Genomic DNA, 23,643 nt, shown 5'->3' on the forward strand with positions numbered 1-23,643 from the left:
CTGCTACAAAGCAGTAGTAGATCTAGCCTAAATTGATAATTTACCATTGTAAAGCCTGAGTGCTTTAACATCCTGCAACTCACTCTAACTAAATGAGGGGGGAAAAAAACTTTTAAGGAACTAGCCAGTTTCATAGAGAATCTATCATAGGCCAAAGTACTGATCTCATACTGCAAACTACACAGTAATGATGCAACTTAAACAGCCTATGTTTTCTGTGTGGCAGATGCCACCATAAACATGACCATAATTTGCATTAATGCCCTTAAATCCATCACTATTGCCTTGTGTCATTGACTTCCACTTAATTGTAACTACTGCTTTAATTCTAATAATGATTCTGTCATTCTCATGTATTCCCTCTATTCTGATTGTTCCCAGCTTTCTCTAGCTTTTTTGGATATACCAAAGGTTGGCTTTTAACAGCTCTGTACCTAATTGTGTCTCATAGTCTTGCTGGGATTTCATAGGATAGTTTCCAAATTACTGTAGCATGCCCCGGATTTAAATGTATTTAAACTGGAAGGGAGTGCTGGCTGTTTTACAAGTATTCCAGAACTAGATCCCCAAATATGATGACTGGTATTTCTTCTTTCTTTTTTCGAAAAGATTAACTGCTGGTTTATATTTAGCATCAGGAATGGTGATTTTTTTAAAAAAAGAAGTGTACTCTATCAGAGGCCCACTAAAGGAAAGCAAAAAATGTTTACATTGATTTATAGACCATGGAAATAAAACATGGTAAAATATTCACAGCTGGAATCTCCTTTCACACCACTGGGGTTTGAAGTGTAAATTGCTATTTATTCTCAGTGTGCATGCAAAACTAATGAAAGTTGCTAGTTTTGTTTATCTCTATTAGATTGCACCACATAATAAGACAGGGAATGGAAACAAATATTAAATATCTGTTATTACTTTAATTGCATATTGGTTTGAACTAGGGATTGCAGACTGTTGTTCCATCTACATTTTGCGGATTATTAGGCCACTTTCATTCCGTTATGTACTCACTGGAATTTTTTATTTTTTTTTGGAGTTTCTGCAAATTTGAACTTACAAAAATGTTCAAGCCCCACCCCAATGTGAAATTTGCTCAAAATGTGCATTTTCACAACTTAGCCTATGGGGAATGTGCACTTTCGGCCATTTTCTTTTTAAAAACACACACCATATTTTCTAAATTTGCGCAAAATTCTGGAAAGTTAGAAAAAATGATCCGTAAGTCCACGGAATCCATGCTACTCAGGAAACATGTTCCACTGCAGAATCTGTGGGTCAGATTCATAAAAATCTGAACTCATTTGATTCTGTTGTGGATTTCTTTGACTTCTATAGTTTTAACACACTATTTCTTGTGGCCAGTGCCAGCCCAAGACATGTTGCTGCCTGAAGAGGAACTCAAATGGCCAACACTTTAAAAAGTCTTACTGCAGCCACACACAATTCAGAAACGAGTTCCCCATTTCATCTATGCTGTCTTTATGGTGCCATCTAAGCAGGTCACCTCACTATACCACATGGCAAAGCCAGTCCTGTTTGTGGCTCCTTAAGAACTAACAGATTTATTCATTTATTATGTTGTCAGCTTTTGTGGACCAGAGTCCACCTCCTCAGATGCCTAAAATGTTTTCTGCTGCTGGCATGACTTGTTCTGGAGAAGTTTTGTCAAGTACCAGACTGTAGAAGGTTGGTTCTTGATGTGGAGTTCTGAATTTTGGGAGTTCATTATTAATCCTTTCCTGTTTGCTGTACAGATGGAAACTGATTTACTTAAGGCTGTGAAAACAACTGGGGTGGAAATCCTAAAAACACTTACTAGGGAGTAAGTCCTGTTGTACATGGTATAATTTACTTCCAAGTAAAGATGCATAGGATTGCACTGCATGATGCAATCTGGTCCAGATTATTACAGGATATCTGTGCCAAACTTCCTGTGGTAAAGTTGAACTATATCAGCCTCCCTCTGAGGGCCATGATCACGGTTTCTCCATCTCGTTCCCCAAATTCCCTATTTTTCTCTCATCATCAGATGCATATAGGAATGAAGCAGGATATAACAACAAAGTGTTGCATCAAATTTATGAAAGAAAAGTATTTTAGAATGCAAGTGCAATTTGAGACATTTTTACCCAGATGTAAACAAGGCAGAGCAGCAAACGGCAGCTCACCCACCTATCCAAGTAAAGTGCATAGTATCCAAAGCCAGTCAAATTATTTTCATACATGAGGCATAAAATCCCATAAGCACCTCTTCCCAGCCCTGGCAATAGAAATACAATAAAAAACAAAGTAAAAAACTTACAATTTGTTGCTCTTTCATGATACCCCAAATCTGCTCCCTGAAGCAACTGCCTCACTCTGCCCCCTGGTAGGGCTGGCCCTGGATGTAAGTGTATCAGCATAGGATTGCAGCCTAAATGATGGAACAGGGAATGATGTAACAGAGTTTGATACATTAATTGCAAACTTTAAAATAAATATTTCTGATGCATCAGACTGAACATCCAATTTAATCTAGTATTCTGGGAAGCTTACATGCATTTGTTCACATTTTCATGTTATTTCAAATTGTGACCCATCTTATGGATGAATGGCAATAGTTTAAAAGGATGATGTGTCATTGGTGATTGGATGTGACACAAATACAAAGCAATTGTTGGGGGGGGCACATAAAAATGGGGTTTCTCTCTATCTCCAGAAGTCAGGAAAGGGATACTGCCAAACAGGGTTCCTATGACAAAGTGTAATGCAATGCAACACAAGCAATCTTCTTCATACTGTTTTCCACCTGAACATTTCTTGCTTGTTTTACGAGACATTATACGTGCATGGAATATGTAACATAGGCATATTTTACAACACTTGGAGCTATGAGTGTGCCAGTAGTGAACAAGAAGATATTTAGCCAATGGTAAAAGTAGGGTAAGTATGGCCATATACAGGTTAAAGAGGTTATGGGAAGGTGAGCAAAGTGCTCTTTTATCATTGTAACTGGAGCCTATTCCCCAAAACCTCAGGAAGTTGATTACAGTCTCATATGGCAGGCTGCCTGTAATCCCAGGAAATTTTAAATGAAAAACGTAAAAGATCTTACTTCAGATTTGACTGCAAATAAAGCTAACTCATTTCAATGGTGGAACACAGGCAATTGCCCATCTAGCCCAGTATTGTCTGTCCAGCCTTCCTCAACCTGGTGCACCTCCAAATGGTTTGGACTACAGCTCCCAGGATTCCTGGCTATTGGCCATGCTGGCTGGAACTCTAGGGGTTGAAGTCCAAAAAATCTGGAGGACTGGGGAAAGTTGGTCTACTACTTTGCTTGCAGCTGTCCAGGGTGCTACCTGGTCCTTTTCACTGGAGGTGCCAGAGATTGAGCACCTCCAGTGGAATTGAGCCTGGGACCTTCTGCATGCAAAGCATGTGCCACAGGGCTATGATCATTGAGATGACACCAGAGCAATGGACACTGGTGGCTCCCATGTCAGTGGGCAGTGATTCCGCTCCGGGTTTCAGTCAGAACCACTCAGAACTCTAAAGGAGCTATTGCACCTTGCATAGCTCCTTTGGGATTCTCACTGGTTCTGACTGAAACCCAGAGTGGATTCACAGCCTCACGGGAATCAGAGCCACCAGCTTCCCCACATCAGGGGAAAGGGTCAATGGTACTTTACATTTTATTCTTGATCTTTCCCTCATTGGAGTGCTTCCAGGAGTACAATGCCTCTGTATTGCATGTTACATGGCAACTGTGCCATCTTTAATAGCTAAACTGATAGCAAGTGATGACAGTCTAAAGGCCAAGTTTCAGAGGAGTTTCTCATTTGGGAAGATAATGGGGTTTTTTTCTCTTTGGAAGTGACTCAGAGTCTGCACAATGACTAGCTGTCTTTTGAAAGGTGCCTTCCTTGAATTAACAAGGGATGCTTTTCATCTTTGGGTTCACAAGAAGGTTTTAGGTGTGTCTCAGTGGTATGTCAAGGGAGTTGTATTAACATGTTTTATATACCCCTTTGAATGAGAAAACACATCCAGCATCCCTTACGTTAAGTTTTATTTGCTTAGCCTGGCGCACAGTAGAGAGTAGCCGATCACATGAACTCCTATAGTCTTCAACACAGCTGAGTTGGACGTTAGGGTTTTACCCAGAGTGGCTATTTGTTTTTTTTGTTTGTTTTTCATTTAAATTTTAGCATGGGGGTTACTGCAAGCATTATGATCCACTTCAAGTACCCGAAAAACACAGCAAAGAGCCTTGTGGCACCTTAAAGACTAACAAATTTATTCTGGCATAAGCTTTGGTGGACATTGTCCACTTCATCAGAATCGCTGTTGTGGACAATGGCCCTGAAAACTTATGCCAGAATAATTCTGTTATCTTTAAGGTGCCACCAGACTCTTTTTGCTGTTGCTGCTCTAACAGACCAACATGGCTCTGGAAACTGATGTACCTGTTTTCCTTGCCCTTTGCTGTCATTGTCACTACTGCCTCACGCTCATTGCTGCCAGCTGTTCCCTAAAGCCACAACCACCATCACTGCCTCTATTTTGATATTTACATACAGCTTTGGGCTATATAAATATTCGAATTGACAGTTGACGCATGTGGTTTCAGCATACTCCAATAAGATTCTGCTAGCGTTATCCCTTAGGCAAATGCTGTATTCATATTGGAATATAGGAAGCTTCAAAAGTGAATTGGGCTTCATTCCTAAAAACATTTCTTTAGCAGAAGGTTTATAGATTACTTATATCCAACAGACTGAAAGGGTCAACTTTGTTCGACTCGTGCTAATCATTTTGCTAAGTAACTACCTTCCTGACCCTCCTTCAAAAAGTCATCTGAAGTATCTTTATTGAATATTCAGGGAATGTTCCAAAGAGTCATTTCTGTCTGTGCCCAGCAGTGCCAGCTTATCACAGTAAATATGTACTCCTCTTCTACTGTTCTTGCAGAACAGCTTCGCTCCCCAGGGCTACAAAAAGCTGCTCTACCACTGCAGACATATGTGGAGTTGTTTGTTGAAGTCTGCCTGGAATGCTGCAAGCTGTTTTGGTCACTCCACTGCCATGTTTTAAAAAGAACATTTTGTGCCAGAGAAAAATAAATAAAGTTCTAACAAATGTTGCAATAGGTCTTTAATTATTATTTTTAAATGGAATTATATATCTATTTATGTATATTTACCTATCATCTGTCTTTCCTATTATTATTATTATTAATAATAATAATAATATTTATATAGCACCATCAATGTACATGGTGCTGTACAGAACAAAATAAAACAGAATACAAAACACCCTGCCATATGGCTTACATTCTAAAATCACACATGCTTGGAGACTCACCTTTGCTTTTCATTTGGGAAAGTCTTTTTCTCATAATCAATAGTAAACCTGTGACTGAATAGTATAATGGGCTTTGCTTCCTCGTCAAAATTAAGAAGCTGCATCGTCAGGGCCGGTGCCAGGCTTTTTTGCGCCCTAGGCAAGGTGAGCTGCTTTCACCCCCACCCTCCACCCCCCAGTGAGCTTCATGGCTGAGAGGAGTCTAGAACCCGGATCTCCTGAGTTCAAGTCTAGCACTCTAGCTGCGCTCATGACATGAATATGAATGTGATGCAGCAGCTGAATTTGCCTCAAATCAAGAAATATGTGGCAATCCCACTGGTGGGCTTTCTGAAATCTGGAAGTGGGGTGGCAAAAGTGCTTCTCTGTGAACCCAGAAAGTTAACAAACTGGCTAGCAGATAGATTTTGATGGGGCATTTTTAAACAAGCAGCTCTCCCCTGCCCCCGTTAAATCTGAACGTGGTGTAATTGCCTTGAGGATTCTCTTAAGCCGTTATTTATTTATTTATTTATTTATTACATTTTTATACCGCCCAATAGCTGAAGCTCTCTGGGCGGTTCACAAAAATTAAAACCATAATAAAACAACCAACAGGTTAAAAGCACAAATACAAAATGCAGTATAAAAAGCACAACCAGGATAAAACCACGCAGCAAAATTGATATAAGATTAAAATACAGAGTTAAAACAGTAAAATTTAAATTTAAGTTAAAATTAAGTGTTAAAATACTGAGAGAATAAAAAGCCCTTGAATCAGCTCCCAGTCTCATGACATAATGAAGTAAAAAAAGTACATGCTTTTTATGCATAATAGGTTGATTAGGCGTTATCACAGCTTATGACAGAAATACGTCTTTGTAGGCCATAGCCAGAATAGAAACTTCTGAATTCATGCAACCTGATCCCGATGTTTTAGGCAAGATTGTGCCTTATCCCTGCTACACTCTTGTCACTCCTTGCTCTTAAATCTTTCAAGTAATGGAGACGTGGGCATTGCCTTAGGAATCTCTTCTTCAAAATGATTCCCCCCCCCCCATCAGTATCTTAACAATTGACCTGTATAACTACAGACATGCTTTAGGGAGGACAAAATCAACTTATGGAAAGGGAGGCATATTTCTCCTGGCTTTCCCTCCCTCGACTTTGTGTTACCGCAGATTCCTCAATCTGGTGGTCTCCAGATGTAATGAGCCACAACTCCCATCATCCCCAGCCATCAGGGAAATGTTCTTAATATTTGTTTAAATCCGGTCGCCCATTTAAATTTACTCTCCCCCTTTTCAGTCTCCTAGCCCATTGGCAGCCACCTCTTTCGTAGGTCACTGTACAAGGATCTTCACACACAACTGACTGTGTACAACACCATGCTGAGTGCAGAAGGATCTGTGGATAGGGGCACTAATCTAACCCTGAAGATGAGAACAGGGAATCTCAGATTCACTCCTAAGTCCAGACAGGAAGTGAAGGAGAAGGAGGAGCTCTTGTGGCAGGAACTCTCATGTCCATGTAACACCCATCCCCTCTTCAATCTTGTTCTGAACCATTTCCCTTAAAGCTTGTTATCTCTCTGGTACGTTGGTTCCATGATAGAAAACTAAAGGTATCAGGGTTACCAGGCAAGCTGCGTACAGTAATGTTCAGTTCAGATGTCTTCAGTTCATAAAACACTAGGGATAGAAGGGTCCCAAGACAGACCTTGATGTGGGCACAACCTCTGATATCTAAGTATGCATTTCTATACTAAATACCTAGGGTAGGATCCAGGACCTGCCTTCCATGGATACAAGGGTTCTGCACATGGTAGGTGCCTCTGCCTGCTTTTGGGGGGATTCTCCCTGCTCACCGCATTTGGCAGGGTCCCCCAACCCTCTGGATAGCATTTTCAAAGGGCTGGAAGGGCTGCTGTGGGAAAGTTGGTGTGGGCGAGTATGCGTATGCCAGTCCAGTTCCATACTCCTGATTATGGAGCCTACCTATTACATCGCAACTGAGCCAAAATATGCCTAAGTGAAATAATAGCATATTCCCCCATTTACCTCTGCCACTATTCCCCTCTATTCCTCCTATTTCCTTGTGTCTGTTTTAGATAGTAAGCTCCTTGGAGTAGTGACCTGTCAAACCTGTTCTTTGTAAAGTGCCATGTATATAGATGTTGCTATAGAAATACATACGCATACATACATACATACATAACATGTCTCATGTGTTATCCAATAGAATAGAATATAGTAGTCTAGGCTTGCCAGAATTATAAGATGCTATGAGCAGAAAGGGAACAGGTGCATGATTCTATATATCGGTTAAAATTATTTTAATAAAACCAGAATTATGAGTTGTGCCACACAAGGCAAATAATTTCCAGTTATCAGCCAATCTGATTTAACGTAAAATTCCTTTCTGACAAGATTTAGTCATGGTTTGTTAAGTTCTGATCTTGCAAGAAGGAGCCTTCTCCTCTGCCAATTTTTCTTAGCCCAATAACACCAGTGTTCTCTATTAGACAGCTCACCGTCAAGTTGAGCTCATTTCCAGCCTTTCAGAAAGAGCCATAAAATTTGTGTGTCCAGAGAGTTGTTGAGTCTAACATGTCTTTTGTTCTGGAAAAGGCTGCATGAGTAAGGGACCAATGGTAAATAGGAGCAAAAGGGTCCTGATAACTGAAGTGAAACTAGTAATTGAAATTGAGGTTCTGTATGTCCTCTACCCTAATTAAGAGGAATTGCCTTTCTGCAATATGAAAAGTCGTGGGCCTTAGCTAGATGGGGCAAAATCCCGGGATCAGGGAGGGGATGCACAGGGGATCCCGGGATCAGGGAGGGATGATCCCTCCCTTGTCCTGGGATCTCACCCTACACTTTAGGCCCGCTTTTTCCATGGTCTCCTTCTTTAAGATAAAAACCAAAATGGCGGGCGCAACACTTCTCCCTCTGAGGTCATCGGGCACCGCATGTGAACAGAGGGGGAGATCTCGCGATAAAAATATCATGTGATCTTCACCCCTACGTCCTGCTAGACCAGTAGGTATAGCTAAGGCCTAGGTACTAAGGATAAATTCAAATCCATAAATTCAAGTCAAGTGACCCATAAGGCCTAAGAATAACTTACATTGGATAACTTAAAGCCTGGCAGGAAATATCCAGTCCAAAAGGTTAAAGTACCACCTACATATCCTTCATGTTCCCTTTGGTTCTCAGAATCCCTACTTCGTCTGTCAGAAGCATGGCTTTTGTACTGCTTAGCCAGCCAGCTTAAATTTAATCAAGGAGCCAAGAACCTCTGAAAGGTTCTTATTCATTTCCCAGAGTCAAGCTATCGATTCCTTTGTTTAACCTCATCCTGAGTGTGACCAAAGCCTTTGTCTCCTTCGTGATCTCTAGCTGTACTTTAGATCTGCCCCTGAATCTAAGTATTCTTTCTGTGCAATTAATTACCCTTGGAACACTCTGATGATTCTTGAGACCCTTCTTCATGGAACTCATAGCACACTAAGGCCCAATCTACACCAAGCGGGATATTGCACTATGAAAGTGGTATGAAAGCAGTATATAAAAGGCAGGAGCCACACTACTGCTTTAGAGCAGTATTGAAGTGCACTGACAACTATTGGGCCCCATTGACACAGACCGTATACAGCTTTCATACTGCTATAATGCTATATCCTGCTTGGTGTGGCTCCTGCCTTTTATATAAAATAGAGCGGAGGAGAAGGATTATGTACATCACCTTGGGTTCCTTGGAGGAAAAAAGACAGGATATTATATATATATATATATATATATATATATATATATATATACGCTTTCATGCCGCAATATCCTGTTTGGTGTAGATTAGACTTAAGAGTCTCCCAGGACTCATCTGGTATACCACTCAGTCTTCATTATCCACGTTTAGTTTTTCTCTCCACTCTCGAGCCAAACTTACACTGCCAGGCCCAGAGCTTTCCTCTTTTGCTCACTTTGCCTTGCTGCTTTGTATGTCCAGATAGATCTGTTGCCTTTTTCTTCCCAGATAGAGCTGCTCACCCTATTTAGCACCCATTGCACATTCTGAGTGTGTATGTTTCAGCTTGGAGATTAGTTGTGTGTCATAAAGGGTGCAGGCAGGGACCCCCACCATGTGGATCTTGATAGCCTATCCTCTTGGCCCTTCCTGCACTATTGAAACTTGAGTTATTCCTGTTGTGCTCCAGCCCCAAAGACCACCCTGCCATTTTTCTTGCGCCTCTTTATTCTCTTCCTCCATTGTTGTTGTTGGGAATAGTCTGCCAGTCCAGTGTTAGGGGTTGGTATGCTAATGAATCATTCATCCCTCCTGTAAAAAGCTCTGGCAAAATAAAGCCCGTATCTTTCACTCTTAATCTTTGTCACTGTGCTACTTACCCCACTTTGGTCTAGCGCAGTGCATAATCTACTATGTGCGCACCATAACTGTGCAAATGATCCCAATATTTCTGTCTTTGTCAGGTACGTGAGTACATACGTGAGTTTGTGCATATGGAGATATTTGGCAACAAACTGGTATTTTGGCCCCACTCCTTTTGGGTGGATGAAACCTGAAACCTTTCACATGCAGATCATGTGTTCTGCTGGTAACCTTCCCCACAAGAGGTTGCTTGCATTGGGAGCAACACAAGAGAACACTGGGTACAGTATTATGGGCCAGAGCTGAAGCACCCATATAAATGATCCAATAGCACAACTAGGACCAAGAGCGGTCAAGCAGTGACACTGTACTGCATTGAAGCAGATTTGGTATCAAACCTACTTGACATTTCCTTACCTGGTCTTTTTCAAAGTTTCAGTGAGGAAGATTCCACAGCTTGAATCTTTTACCATTGTTCAGATGTTCAGGGAGATTTCCCATAGCATTCAACTAAAATATATCTGCCAGCAATTTAAAGCAATAACCAATTGCCCTACTGTGAGTTAAAATGGAGTACTTTGGTTTCTACTTTTCATGTATATATTTGAAGGTTAACTCATTCATGTGCAGGCAAGGGAGCCATGTGTGCACCTGCAGTTTGCTTTGTTGTTTACCCTGTTGTAGCTCCCCAAACCTTACAAGACAAACAAATCCATGCTTGGTTCTGGAGTGTAATCTTTGCCTGTTCCCTCATTCTTATTCCCCCCCCCTTTGGTTAAATTTGCCTAGTTTCTTCACTTGCACAGTGTGGTTCTGCATACATTCCAAGCATCTCCATGTGTTTGCAGAATTGTGCAACGCTTCAGAGAGTCATGATTAAACAATCTATATATGGTGGCTGGCACAGCTTTTTAAGGCTCTCGTAGATCTCTTGAAATGAGCCTTGGCTTAGTATTGATAGATTTCATTGTATGGTTTTCACCCATTTTTCTTTAAAGCTCAGTTCTTCTCTTGCTCTTTTCTGTCTCAGACTCCATAGGTGGACCCTTTCCTGCTTCCTCCCACCGATGCCACCACAAGCAAAAGCACTGTCTGACCATCCCACAGTGTGGAGCACTCTCGATCAGCCCACTGCTGTTCCATCCCCACACGAAGGGGTCCCAGATCATAATGGACACCACACAGAAGGCGGTCAAGCGGCAGGCGAGCTTTTGCAATGCCATCACCTTCAGCAACAGGCCAATTGTAATCTATGAGCAAGTCAGGCTCAAGGTGAGTCAATGTCTTTTCTGCTTGCTGCTTTGTGATGACCAAAACTGATGTGGTAGACTAGGCCCTCACACTGTCTTGCCAGATGTAGTCATACCGAAGGGTATTCCATATTTTGAAGAAATATCCCTTAGGCTGAAATTCACCAACTGCAGAACTTGAGTTAAATTTCTGACTTCCATTATGGGTGACATTCCCTGCCCTCTTGAAACTGTGAAAGTAAAGCAGCACCCTAGGAGTAGACTGTTAAGTACAGACAATTCATGTAACACATCGCTACATGTTTTTGCTGCTTTGAAGCCTTGTTCCACAGAACTCAATGAAGCTTAACTCAGTGAAGCTCAAAGTGTGTTCATGCATGAAACCCTGGAGAGATGCTACCAGTCAGTGTTGACAATACTGAACTAGATGCACCAATGCTCTGACTCAGTATAAGACAGCTTCCTATGTAGGAGACCAGCAACACTATTCCCCCACCCCTGCAATCTTAAATATCTGAGGACCAAACTAGATGCATGGCTAGAACATTTAGGAAAAACTTTCCCATTGGTGCAAATGGGAATCCCCCCCTAAGCATTATAGCTGTGCAGTGAGGGACATCTTTTAAATTATTTATTTACTACATTTAAATCCCGCCTTTTTTTCCTCCAAGGAACCCAAAGCAGCATACATAATCCTCCTCCTCTCCATGTTATCCTCACAGCAACCCTGTGAGGTAGGTTGGGCTGAGAGGATGTGACTGGCCCAAAGTCACCCAGTGGGTTTCCATGGCCGAGTGGGGACTAGAACCTGGATCTCCCAACTCCCAGTCTGACACTTTAGCCACTACACCACACTCGCTACCACCTTTTGGTTCCAATCTTGCTGGGGAGGGAAAAGATAAGCCTCCCCATGCACTGTGGTTCTGGTAAGGATCACCCTACCTCATGTACCTCTAATTTATTAAGAAAAAACAAAATATGTAGCTCCATGCCACATCAAGCAAATGTCTAGTTTGGCCACAGGGAGATAAATGACCTTGGGGATATTATTCCCTCCCCCCTCCTAATCAGACAAACCCAATATTGCTTACGAAGAACTTGAGGATTTCCTCTTAGCAACACATAGGTGGGTGTGCTAAGAACTGTTCTCCGGAACACAAATCTGCAAATAGTTAAAAAAAATCTGGCCTGTGGTCTCGCCAATCCATCCAGAGACGGTTTCTGAGGCATATGGTGATGGCCAAATGCAAGCACCTTAGTTTTAGAGTGGTTAACAACACCCAACTGCTTTTTCTGACAGACCCAGTACACAAACTGAGAACAGTTTGCTGAATTTGCCAGAAGAGATACATCTTGCTTTTCAATAATAACATGAAGGTTTTGGGAATAGTTGCTTCTTTCCTAATGGCTTTAGCGAAGGTCCATGCCAGATTTTATAAGGCAGACATAAAAGCTTGTAGCGGACAAGTTTTATTATAATTTTTTATTTTATTTTAGCCATGTATGTTTTAACTTTGGTTTGACTAGCAGACACTTTTATAAACACTGGGAAATGGTATTATGGAATGCAATCTTTACATTAAGTTTGCTAATTCTGGATTATTAGTAATTTTCTGATGTTTGTTTTACTGGTCCACTTTTACTTTTGTAATAAATTGGAATTTTCTCTGTGTGCTACAGTTTAATGACCTAGGGCAGTGGTTCCCAATTGGTGGTCCTTGGACCCCAGGGGGTCCGTGGCACCATTCACTTATTAGCTCTGCAAGGTCTGCATTTTAATAAAATAAAATATGCCGTCTCCTGCGCTCCGTTTGCTTCGACGGTGACGTCATGCACAGAAGTACCTGTGTGATTTAGTGACTAGCTTTAGAGATTACTTCCCTGCACCTAATCCTGAAAACTCATGGATAAGGAATCCTTTTGAATGTGGTGATGTACAACTAACAACTCTATCTGCAGAAGAGCAAGATGCACTTGTTGACATGACTATGTGATGGTTCATTGAAATCATTTTTCAAAGAATATAGACTGGACCAATTCTGGGTGAAGGTTTTTCCTGATTATAAGAAGTTAGGTGAAAAAGCTTTGAAACATCTAGTTCCTTTTGTTCCACATATTTTTGTGAACAAACATTTTGTTATATGAAGAACAAGCATAGAAATCGGCTTGATGTTGATCCAGATTTGAGATTAAAAGTAGGAAATATTGAACCAGATGTGAAAGGGATTGTTCTGGACAAAAAGAGGCATGATTTCTCCCATCGCATTTAGGTTTAGTAGCTGCTTGACAGGTCACAATTTGTTCATTTGTAAACTAGACATTAGTAAAATTAAATTCGTCTTTATATTCCTAACTAAATAATTGTCATTTTTACGTGGTAATATCACAAATATCACAAATTTTATGGTCTAGTTTTTTGGAATACCTAAAATCCTTTGCTTGTTAGAGGCTACCCCTTATTTTCTCCAAAAATTGCTTCGCACAGGTAACTACCATAGAGATAAAAAAAAATTCAAAAGTAGGGGGTCCATGGCTTGGCATTTGAAAAACAAGGGGTTCGCAGTACTTAGCAAATTGGGAACCACTGACCAAGGGTTTCAAACAATAAAACTGAAACTGAGAACACGCCTTAGAGGCCTCTGCAGCCTGGGTGAATTCTCTGGCACACGCTGTCTCTTGGGTGCTGTCTCCCCTTCCTGCTTCACCTGGGCTCAGCGCAGTGTTGCTTTTAATCATTAACAGCTGCAGTATCTTGTGTTCTGTATTATTTGATGATTTACTGGCCAACTTGTATGGTTAGTGCGAAGTACAGATAAGAGAGTGTATAAAACCTATAATGACAAAGCACCATTTATGTCCTGCTATGATAAATAATCCCATGATTTTTTTAAAAAAGTGATGAATGAGACTACTGCTATTGCTTCCTTATTTATATGCTTATAATAGTTGGCTCACTTTGTTGCATTTTGCTGCAGCTAAACAATCTACTTTGAAGATATGATATAGCCAGTCTGAGAAGTGAAATGGAGGCAGGTGTGAACTGCTAAACAGGGCCAATTGGCATTGTTCTCAAGAAATGAACTAATTTAATAGAAGGCTTTAGAACTTTTGTAAGGGTAAAAGTGGCAACAAAGATTGGATTCACACTAGCTGCTTGCAGTCTTTCATTTACTCACTTGTTATGGGGAAGTAAGATAACATCGTCATTCACCCATGGCATATCTGTTTTCCCAGTACTTTGTTCATCTTTTTCTCAGCCTACAGGAATCCAGCTTTTTTAAAAAGCATACGTGCAGAGCCTCTTTCTGCCTAAGGGCCAAATTCCATTTCTGAGAATCTTTCAGGGACCCCCATCCCAGTGGTGGGTGGGGCTGAAAGCAAAAAGGGGTGGGCCCAAAATACCAACATGAGGCCCAGTATTGGGCAAAAGGCGGGATACAAATAAATATAACAACAACAACAACAACAACAACAACAACAACAACAACAACATGTTTTAGCTTAAAGCTCTTACTGACAGTAAGTAAGCCTTGGGAGAGCCATTTCAACCTTTCAGAATGGGAAAAAGCTCACCAAAGCTGGGAAGCCATCACAAATGATCAGTGGTTGGGAGAAAGGGAGTGGGGCCAGGGGAAGGAGGCATAGCCATCGGAGGCACCCCAGGAGGGACAGATATGGCCTGCATTCCTAACGTTCTGCACCTCTGTTTGTAAGAATGGGACAGTAGCACAATCATCTCAGATGTAGACCATTCTTTGTGCTTCTCTTCTGGGTGTTTTGAGGTTCCTCTTCTTTCTTCCTATTTCCTTGTTGCCATGGCTCCTTGCCTTTCCTGTTGCCAGGTGGGCAGGAGGAAAGGAATCATACTGGTCACAGGAAGGAATCAGTTTTGGTAAAGGCACTGTAGGAGCCAAGAGGGAATCTCCAGGGGCTCAACCTGACTGCCAGCAACATGAGCAGTGGCAAGTTCTTTCTCCCCTCAGTTGCTATAAGTTTCTGTTTCTGTTGCTGAGGGAAGGTGCAACTGGAACATGTCTGTCTAGTAACCATGGCTCCAGGTGTGCACTGACATTTTAGGTGCTTTCTTTCCCTTGTTTTGGAAAGGAGTTGCTGGTGTGCTAATGGCCAAGGGCTGTTTAGGCAATTTGGGATATGCCTTATGTGTAGAGTTGGTGGGGCAGTGAGACATTCCTCATTCATCCCAGGAATGTTCCCTCCCCATCACAGCTGTATTGCAGCATCCGTAGCTGGAATATCTCCATGGGGGCGGGGGGGGGGGGGAGAGCCTGCCTGCTCATCCAGGGTTGGAGGAGTGGATATATTTTCATTGCTGAGCAGTTACAGGATTAATTTTTTAAAAAAGGCAGCAGCCCTAGCACACTTTCCTAGGGGAAGGTCCCATCACACTGAATGGGTCTTATGCTAGATCCTCACTCTAATGCTGCCATTTTGCCTCTGCTATGGGGATGGGCATTATATGATGTTAACAAGGATACACTGTTACATTAAATGTTGTGTGGAACCGTAATTACAATTGACCTTCAGCCAGTTGTGAAAAAGCAATGCTTCAGCAGTGGTGAAAGGCCCTAATGTGAATCCTACCAAAATGTAATTAACCAAAGGAATGACTCCAGTCTGACTGAACACTAAGCTACTTGCAGCTGTCACTGTATATCTTTATTTTTGTCTCTAAATATTGGTGCTATTGCAGCAATATCTAGAGAAGCTCTAGATCTCAAAAATCGATGCAGTCTTGTTCCTGCCTTCAGAACTTTCCTGCTGGAATCCTGGATTACTATGATTTTATTTCAGTATTAAATTCTCATGCACACATCATTATGTATCTATTTCCCAGGACCGCAGATTTCTGAAAATATCTCTTGCTTAGTCTGCAGGCGGCTTTTTGGCATTTGTTCTCGGAAGAATGGGTTTTAATTCCTTTATTTGTGTAAAACGTACCTAGATTGCTTAAGGAGAAACTGTTCATATTTGGAATGATTTATCCAGTTGAATTGAGTTAGAGGTTAAGAGTGTTCACTCAAGCCCCTCCATGCGTACATCCAATGCATGAAGGGGGCAGCAAAAGACATCTCCTGGCTCCATCCCCAATAACATGTACATCTTGTTGGCTCCTTGCCTCCCATTTCCAAAGTTGCAGGCCTTGCTGGCCTCACTCCCTAACATCTGCACTTTCAGAATGATATTTGAAAGGAGGGCTTACATGTGTTCGGCTAGTCCTGGTGTATCCATATTAGCAAAAAAGTTTTAAAAAACGCTGCAGCACGCATAGAAGATTCCAACTTGGTACCATGAAATTGCAGGCTATGCTGGGGTGGGAGAGGATAATGGTTGAGTTATTTATCCATGTTTGTTTCTGGAATCATGGGAATTTCCACTGCCTGTAACTATAGGAGGGCCTACGCAGGAACAGAGAAAAATCCACTGTATGAACTGGTTCCAAATAACATTGAATCTCCAAGTAACTGCCACCAGATATCACTATGTTGATTGGAGAACCCCACACAATGTATTGCTATTTGGTACCATTTCCTCATTCCTTACACAACTCCCAAAGCAATTTAAAAGTTCCATCTACAACGTCGCTTCCCCTAACACATTCTTATCCAGTACTTCCATATCTCTTGGACTGGGAGAGCTGCCTCAGATCTCCAATGCCCTCCTCCACGTACACTCAAATCCTCACCCCATTATCACAAGCGCTGATGTATCACATACCTTTATTTATAATGATTTTGTTTCTATTTCCCTTCCTTTAGATCACAAAGAAGCAGTGCTGTTGGAGCGGGGCTCTTCGACTTGGATTTACTTCTAAGGATCCATCTAGGATTAACCCAGAAAGCCTGCCCAAGTATGCATGTCCAGACCTAGTTTCTCAGAGTGGATTCTGGGCCAAGGCCCTCCCAGAAGAGTTTGCAAATGAAGGAAACATCATAGCATTCTGGGTGGACAAAAAGGGACGTGTATTTTATCGGGTTAATGACTCTGCTGCCATGTTATTCTTCAGTGGGGTAAGGACCACCGAACCATTGTGGGCTTTGATTGATGTGTATGGACTCACACGTGGAGTGCAACTACTAGGTAGGTGCATATTTGAAAACTGTGGGTTTGGTGTGGGAAGCTATGTCCTTCTACTGCTGAGAGCAAATTCTTTTCTTCTCTGTCATACCTTAATTAGTCAATGCCAGTCCACTGGCTGAGGTAAGGAATCTGAGTTTACCATTTCTGGTGATGTCACTTCCTGAAATTATATAATCAGAAAGGATAAAGGTTGTACACATTGTAAATACAGTTAAACAACGAAAATACTTGTGGCACCTTAAGAACTAACAGATGTATTGCAGCACAACCTTTTTATGGACTAGAGTCTACTTCATCAGATGTACATATGATATATTATTATTTAGCAGGGGTGTGTGCATATGCATACACACTAATTGTCTCAGACCACTTTTGCATTTCATTCCCTTTTGATCTTTCTTATTCACCTTATGCCACACAGGAAGTTTGTGATGTTTTACTGTTTATTGTTATTTATCTATGATCTAAGTGCTGTTTGGACTTTGAATGGTAAGGATGGTAAGTGGTTAATTCTATTGGGAGGGGGAGTGAGTGAATGAAATGTTGGAATGAATGCTGATTGGCTGTTGGATTCAAGTGTTTGAAGGGGCAGTTAGAAGCAGTTGAGAGAGAGAGAGACAGAGGCCTTAGCTAGACCAGGCTATATCCCGGGGTGAACATGGCGCACAGGGGATCCTGGGATCAGGAAGGGATCATCCTTCCCTTACCCTGGGATAGAGCCCTCCCTTTTGGGCCCGCTTTTTCCACAGTCCCGGGCTGAGCCCGAGACTGCGGAACGTGTGGCCCATTTCCGCAGCTTGACCCCACTCCACGCGATTACTTTCATGGAGCCGGGAGCCGCGCATGGGGCGCAGTGCTCCTCAGGAGCTCAGCGCCCATCGGGGTTAGGGTGGGGGGAGCGGGGAAACCAAATTAAATTTAAAAAAGCACTTACCTTCAGCGCACAAACATTCATGCGCTGCCGTCGCTTTAAGAAAAAAAATGGCAGGCGCGATGCCTCTCTTCCTGAGGTCGTCGCGCCTTACGTGTAAATGGAGGAGGGATCTCGCGTTAATCACAATGCGAGATCTTCACTCCTCCATTGCATGGTAAAAGGTAGGTCTAGCTAAGGCCAGAGACAGAGACAGGGTTTGTCTACTGAAGGGGTTAGATCAGAGCAGGATCAGCATTTTATTGTTTTGGGAAAAGAGGGAATAGGAGGAGATAGATGAGACTAGTGGGTAGAGTAGGCAAGGATACATGATATACTGTATTGTAACTGGTTGCTGTGGGGCTAAGAAGGGTCAGTGAAACACAGAACTGGCGAGCAACAGTATTCCAACTGGGTCCATGGTTGGGATCCTTTAATAGAGAGAAGTAAAAAGGAGACCCAAAGGGAGCAGTCATGATAACCTTCCTTGTACCAGGTCAGACTCTTTGCCCATCTACCCTAATGTTCTGACTTGCAGTGTCTGTCACGTGTTTCAGGCTGAGGATTTCCACATCACCTGTTACCAGATCCTTTTAACCAGAGATGCCAGGAATTGAACCCGGGATCTTCTGTATTCAATGCATGTGCTCTACTGTTGAGTGACAACACAACTGTTAGTCTTTAAGGTGCCACTAGATTCTTTGCTGTTTTTGCTGCAGTACAACATGATCTCTGGAGACAGTGCAACATGAACTCTAGATTGAAGGTTGTGTAGACTACCTGACTGTGTAGTCCTGATCTGACAAGGATGGTGGAAAATGGCTCTGTCCATATGTTCATCATCTCTGCCTTAAAATGTCATCTCCCATCATTGTCCTTAAGTATGGCTGAGTGCTCAACCATCCTCAGTAGGGTTTCAGCTATATTCTTCCTCTATCGCGGAATAGACCATATTTGTTGTTGGAAAGGGCTACTTGATGCCATCCTTCTAAATCTTACATTCTTAACTCTTGTTCCAGAGGACACACAAGGTCAAGCAAACACAGTGGGGTTGGAAGTAATAAATCACTATGAAAGTAAATACCATTAACAACAAGATTTTTTTGTTATGACAGACTATTGGTGCACATTCTGAAGCATGGAATGTACTCTGTAGAGTTCTCCTTTATCTTATTCATCTCTCTTGTATCAGGCACGGGGGAATAAATTTCATAGTCAATGTGTGGCCCATGCTTTACTTAAAAAGAGGGTTAGTTTTATTCATATTTAAGTGAAATAGTTGTTCTTAAAAGCAATAGGTTATAAAACCTGAATGTGATCTCTAGACTCTGAGAACTAGTATAGCAAATACTTGGTCCTTCGGGTCGAGATCCAGGGGCCCACAACCTAAGACTCTCCCAAATGACCACCCAGAGAGAGGCAGGTGATGGAGAGGGTGGCAAACAGACCTAACATCAGCACCTGGGCCAACATCAGCATGTCCTTGCCATGGCTGATGCTGTTTGCCACAGCATTATTCCTTTTCTCCCCCCGCCCCCCTTTGTTAAAAAAATATATAGTCTGGATGAAGTTGGCTCGTATTATTTTTACTTAAAAAAAATATTATTATTTTGTACAGAAGCTGTGCTTATTCCCAAGTAAATGTGTTTAGCATCAAGGTAGCAAAAGCAAACTCCATTTTATTTCTGGTTCCTAATGATGCTATGGTTTCAGGGACTTTAAAATGCACAACTGCACAGGCTTAGAGTATCGTTTAAGCATGGGTTGTTATATTTTTGCTCTAACATATCACGAATGTAAAAGCAGTTGTAAAGCATGGGACGGCGGTTGGGAGTGTAGAGAAATGTTAGTTGTGTACCTCACATCTGAAGTAATACACACGTTCAGAGTCTAAAATTACCTAGCTGCACCACTGACTCTGAGATAATGTTTAGTAGATTGTTTTATTGCACAATAAATGCGCAGTTGTAGAAGTCATTTTATTGTGCTTTAAATCCCATTCCTAGTGAGCCGAGAATTTCTGAGCACTTCTGAGGCAAAGCCTCAGGTAAAAAAAGAATATTCAACTATGAGGTTACGCTATCTAGAATTCAAGGCCAATTAACACTGCAATCCTTTTTACACTTTGAAGATTAAGTCTTTTTCTGTGATTTTGCATAGGAATTGTGCCCGGTGAATAATGCAAAACAGATGTATCACCTTTGACTTAATATATTGTGGGAAATCTCTGAAAAGTGGATTGAAGTAGTTTAATTGTTGAGCTATTCACAAGATTGCTGGAACACAACTCCATTGGAAAAGGTCATATTGTGAAATCTTTCGTACGTAGAAAATAATAGTTTGCATTGCTGATACTCTGATAGAAAAGCATACTTGGCAAAGTTTTTGAATATTTGAGATTTTATCATGCTACCGTTTTTAGCTATGCGTCGGACAAGAAGGATAATGTGCCTTATTAGATCTAGCGCTATGTTCAGTATTTGCATAGATGACATTGCTATTTAAATGCATTATTAATACTTAAAATGACATTCATAACTGTAATGACAGCATGTTCTGAAAGTTTATAAGGCTTGATACATTTTTTTGTTTAAAAAGAATTATTTTCAATCACACATTATTCCCAATCTGCTTTGAATATGGTGGGAATTATTTCTGAGACAGAAGCATTTGGGTTCCTCAACCTTGGTAGTTGGCTAGTGATGGTAAAATCTTAATGGAGATCTCCATCCTTTTGTAAAAAGTATTAAAGCTCTAACCCTCCACAGTTCCATAATAAGTTTCGCTTTGAAAAAATCCAAGATCAATTTGCTGAGTCCTTTCTTTTCCTTTCTTTTCACAAAGACTTAAATTTTTAAAACTTGATGTTGCTCAGACTTTATACTGTTAGTTTTACCCTACCCTGTGCCTGTTTACCCTACCCAGTGCCTGTTTGCATTCCCTTCCCCTCCTTATTGCTTTACTATGATTTTAGCAGAATGTAAGCCTATGCAGCAGGGTCTTGCTATTTACTGTTTTACGCTGTACAGCACCATGTACATTGATGGTGCTATATAAATTAATAATAATAATAATAATAATAATAATAATAATAATAATAATAATTCATCTTTATCCTGAGAACGAATGACAGGAGAATCCTGTAGATACTTTATCCCGGCCAGTTAGTTAAACGCAGTATAATCAGTACAGTTAGGCACCTGCCATCAGGATTCAGATTTCAGTGCCACTTAGAGTGAGTTTATGCAATGGACATTAATGCCAAGACATTTATTTATAGCATGTTCCAATTGCCTTTGGCAGGCCTTAATCTTGGCAATTGTCTTGAAGCCTCTTAATCTTGTTCCTTACGTGTCTTGATTCTTCATTATGTGATGTCAAAGCTCAGGTGGCCATTGACATATTATTCATTATCACTTTTACACTCCTCTTTTCGTGCTGCTTTTAAGGAAAGGCCATGGAGGGAAAACCTCAGGAGAGTCAGGACCTTTGCCCTTTCTACTGACCTATCAAGGGCAAGTAATGTCCTTGATAGCACACATTCTTTTCTCACTTCTATTCTCATTGATTCTGTTCTCTTGTTGAAAGCTATGTTCATGACTCCAAGAAAAGAAACTTATTCATAAAGGCACACTAGAAAGTTACATGGTTTACCGCTTCCAGTATGAATTACAGAGCCGTCTTACACGTTCCTTAAAAATGACAAGAGAGGAAGGGATGAATGTTTTTTGGATCTTATGTGAATGATGGATATGTCTGTATCCTGACAGGGAAATGCATCTTCTCTCTACACATTGGGAGATATTGTAAATTGGGGGTTATAAACATAATTTCATTGCATGATACCTAGGAGAATGGAGGGAGGCAGGGAGGGAGGGCAGGCAACCTTTGCTGCTTCTATGGAACATCTGGTGGTGCACAAATAGCTAAAGCCCCTCTCAGACATTGAAGGAAATAAGTCCCTAAATTGATATACAGGCTAATATTAGTGAAGATTTGTTAGAGAAATGTTATACTGTGATCCTTCAAATTCTTAATAATAATTGTATGGTCCCACTGGCATTAATTTGCATGATTTTGATAGGAGTGTAGCAAACTGCCTTAATCCTGTTGTTTAAATGGATACTGTTGTTTTTATTTATTTATTTATTACATTTTTATACCGCCCAATAGCCGAATCTCTCTGGGCGGTTCACAAAATTTTTATACTGTTTTTGATGGTTTTTATTTTTTTATTATTTTTAATGTTTACTGTTTTTAACTTCTGTAAACTGCCCAGAGAGCATTGGCTATGGGGCGGTATATAAATGTAATAAATAAATAATAAATAAAAATAGATTGTTGGCCATGGCAGCCGTTCTCTAGGCTTTCAGATAGACTTTCCCAACTCTAACTAGAGAATCAAGGGATCGAACCTGGGAATTTTCACATGCAATGGATGTGTTCTACTACTGAGCTGCAAGTATAAAACCTCTCCTACAGGTACTACAATTTGTAATAATTCATCTGTAATATCTTCAATATCCTGAAGTATTTTTCTTTTTTAAAAAAAGACATCAGGATAATGAAATGGAACATCAAGTAGAAAACATTGGCGACTAAAAACAGATTACATAGGATTACTTTCCTAATACGGAGAAGTCAATATTTTGAATTCAACCATACAGATGCCACTGAATATTAGAGAATGGATATTTTTCCATTGTTGAAAGGAAAAGTTACATCATCCTAATTGATTGTTATATAATGTATTTTATTTTGGATGACATTGTTCCCATTATAACTTCTTCTTAAATCAAGAGTGGAAGTAAATGAAAGGCTTGGAATGCAAATATTGTTATTAGAGTTAATCTTTGCAATCTGCCTTAATACACTTCAAATTATTAAGCAGAGTAGTTTGACCTCTGTGAACAACTTCGTTTTTGCTTCTGTAAATGTTTTGTATTGATATACTCAAACCTGTAAATTTCATTTACAGTGGGTCCACATGGCATGCCTCACAATTTACACGGGCATCAGATCTGTATACAAATTAGGGATGTGCTCTGCTTCTAATCGGACCGGCGAATTAGAAGCGGAGTGGGGTGCTTCGCCTCCCCTTAAGGCGGAGGCGAAGAGGATTGGGGGGCCGGCGGAGCGTGGCGAAGAGGATCGAGGTGAAGGCGGATCCTTCGCCTCGATCCGGAGCTCCGCCGGAAAGGTAAGTGGGGTTTACCGGGCCCTGCCGCTGTTGCCCATGCGGTGACAGCGGCAGGGCCCGGTAAACCCCCCCCCCTTTCCCTTACCTGCCTCCATCCGCAGTCCCTCGGCTTCTTCAATTGAGCCCGCGGTTCAACCAGGAAGAGAGGAGCGGAGTATGGGCGGGGCGGAGCGGAGCGGGCCGATCCAAAATTTTCGGATCGGCCTGCGGGGCGGAGCGGGGGGTCCGTGCACACCCCTAATACAAATGTATTTTTCTGTGTAAGAAATATGGCCATTGGTTAGCTCAACATATGCACTCTGACTGTTCGGTTTTATGGTATGTGAATTTGTGGAACAGGATTACCTCAGGGACTGAATCAGTTGGCTTCATAAGAGGGAGAGGTGAGACAGCAAGGCCATCTCCATCAACCTGGTGGGACCAACTGTTATTTAGCTCCTCCTAGGCTGGCCAGTTGCCCTCTTTTA

At 41.4% G+C, this 23,643-nt stretch overlaps 1 protein-coding gene across 2 annotated transcripts in view; it reads left to right on the plus strand.

Moving 5' to 3' along the window:
* NEURL1 (neuralized E3 ubiquitin protein ligase 1) overlaps positions 1 to 23,643 on the plus strand; it is a 185,471-nt gene that overhangs the window by 106,870 nt on the left and 54,958 nt on the right. For both annotated transcript variants that reach the window (XM_063132608.1, XM_063132610.1), the window contains exons 2-3: positions 10,748 to 10,989; positions 16,745 to 17,066. In XM_063132608.1, coding sequence (XP_062988678.1) covers positions 10,748 to 10,989; positions 16,745 to 17,066 — 564 coding nt within the window. The remainder of the gene's footprint in view (positions 1 to 10,747; positions 10,990 to 16,744; positions 17,067 to 23,643) is intronic.

The sequence above is a fragment of the Elgaria multicarinata genome, chromosome 8 (genome assembly GCF_023053635.1).
Source record: "Elgaria multicarinata webbii isolate HBS135686 ecotype San Diego chromosome 8, rElgMul1.1.pri, whole genome shotgun sequence".
Lineage (NCBI taxonomy): Eukaryota > Metazoa > Chordata > Lepidosauria > Squamata > Anguidae > Elgaria > Elgaria multicarinata.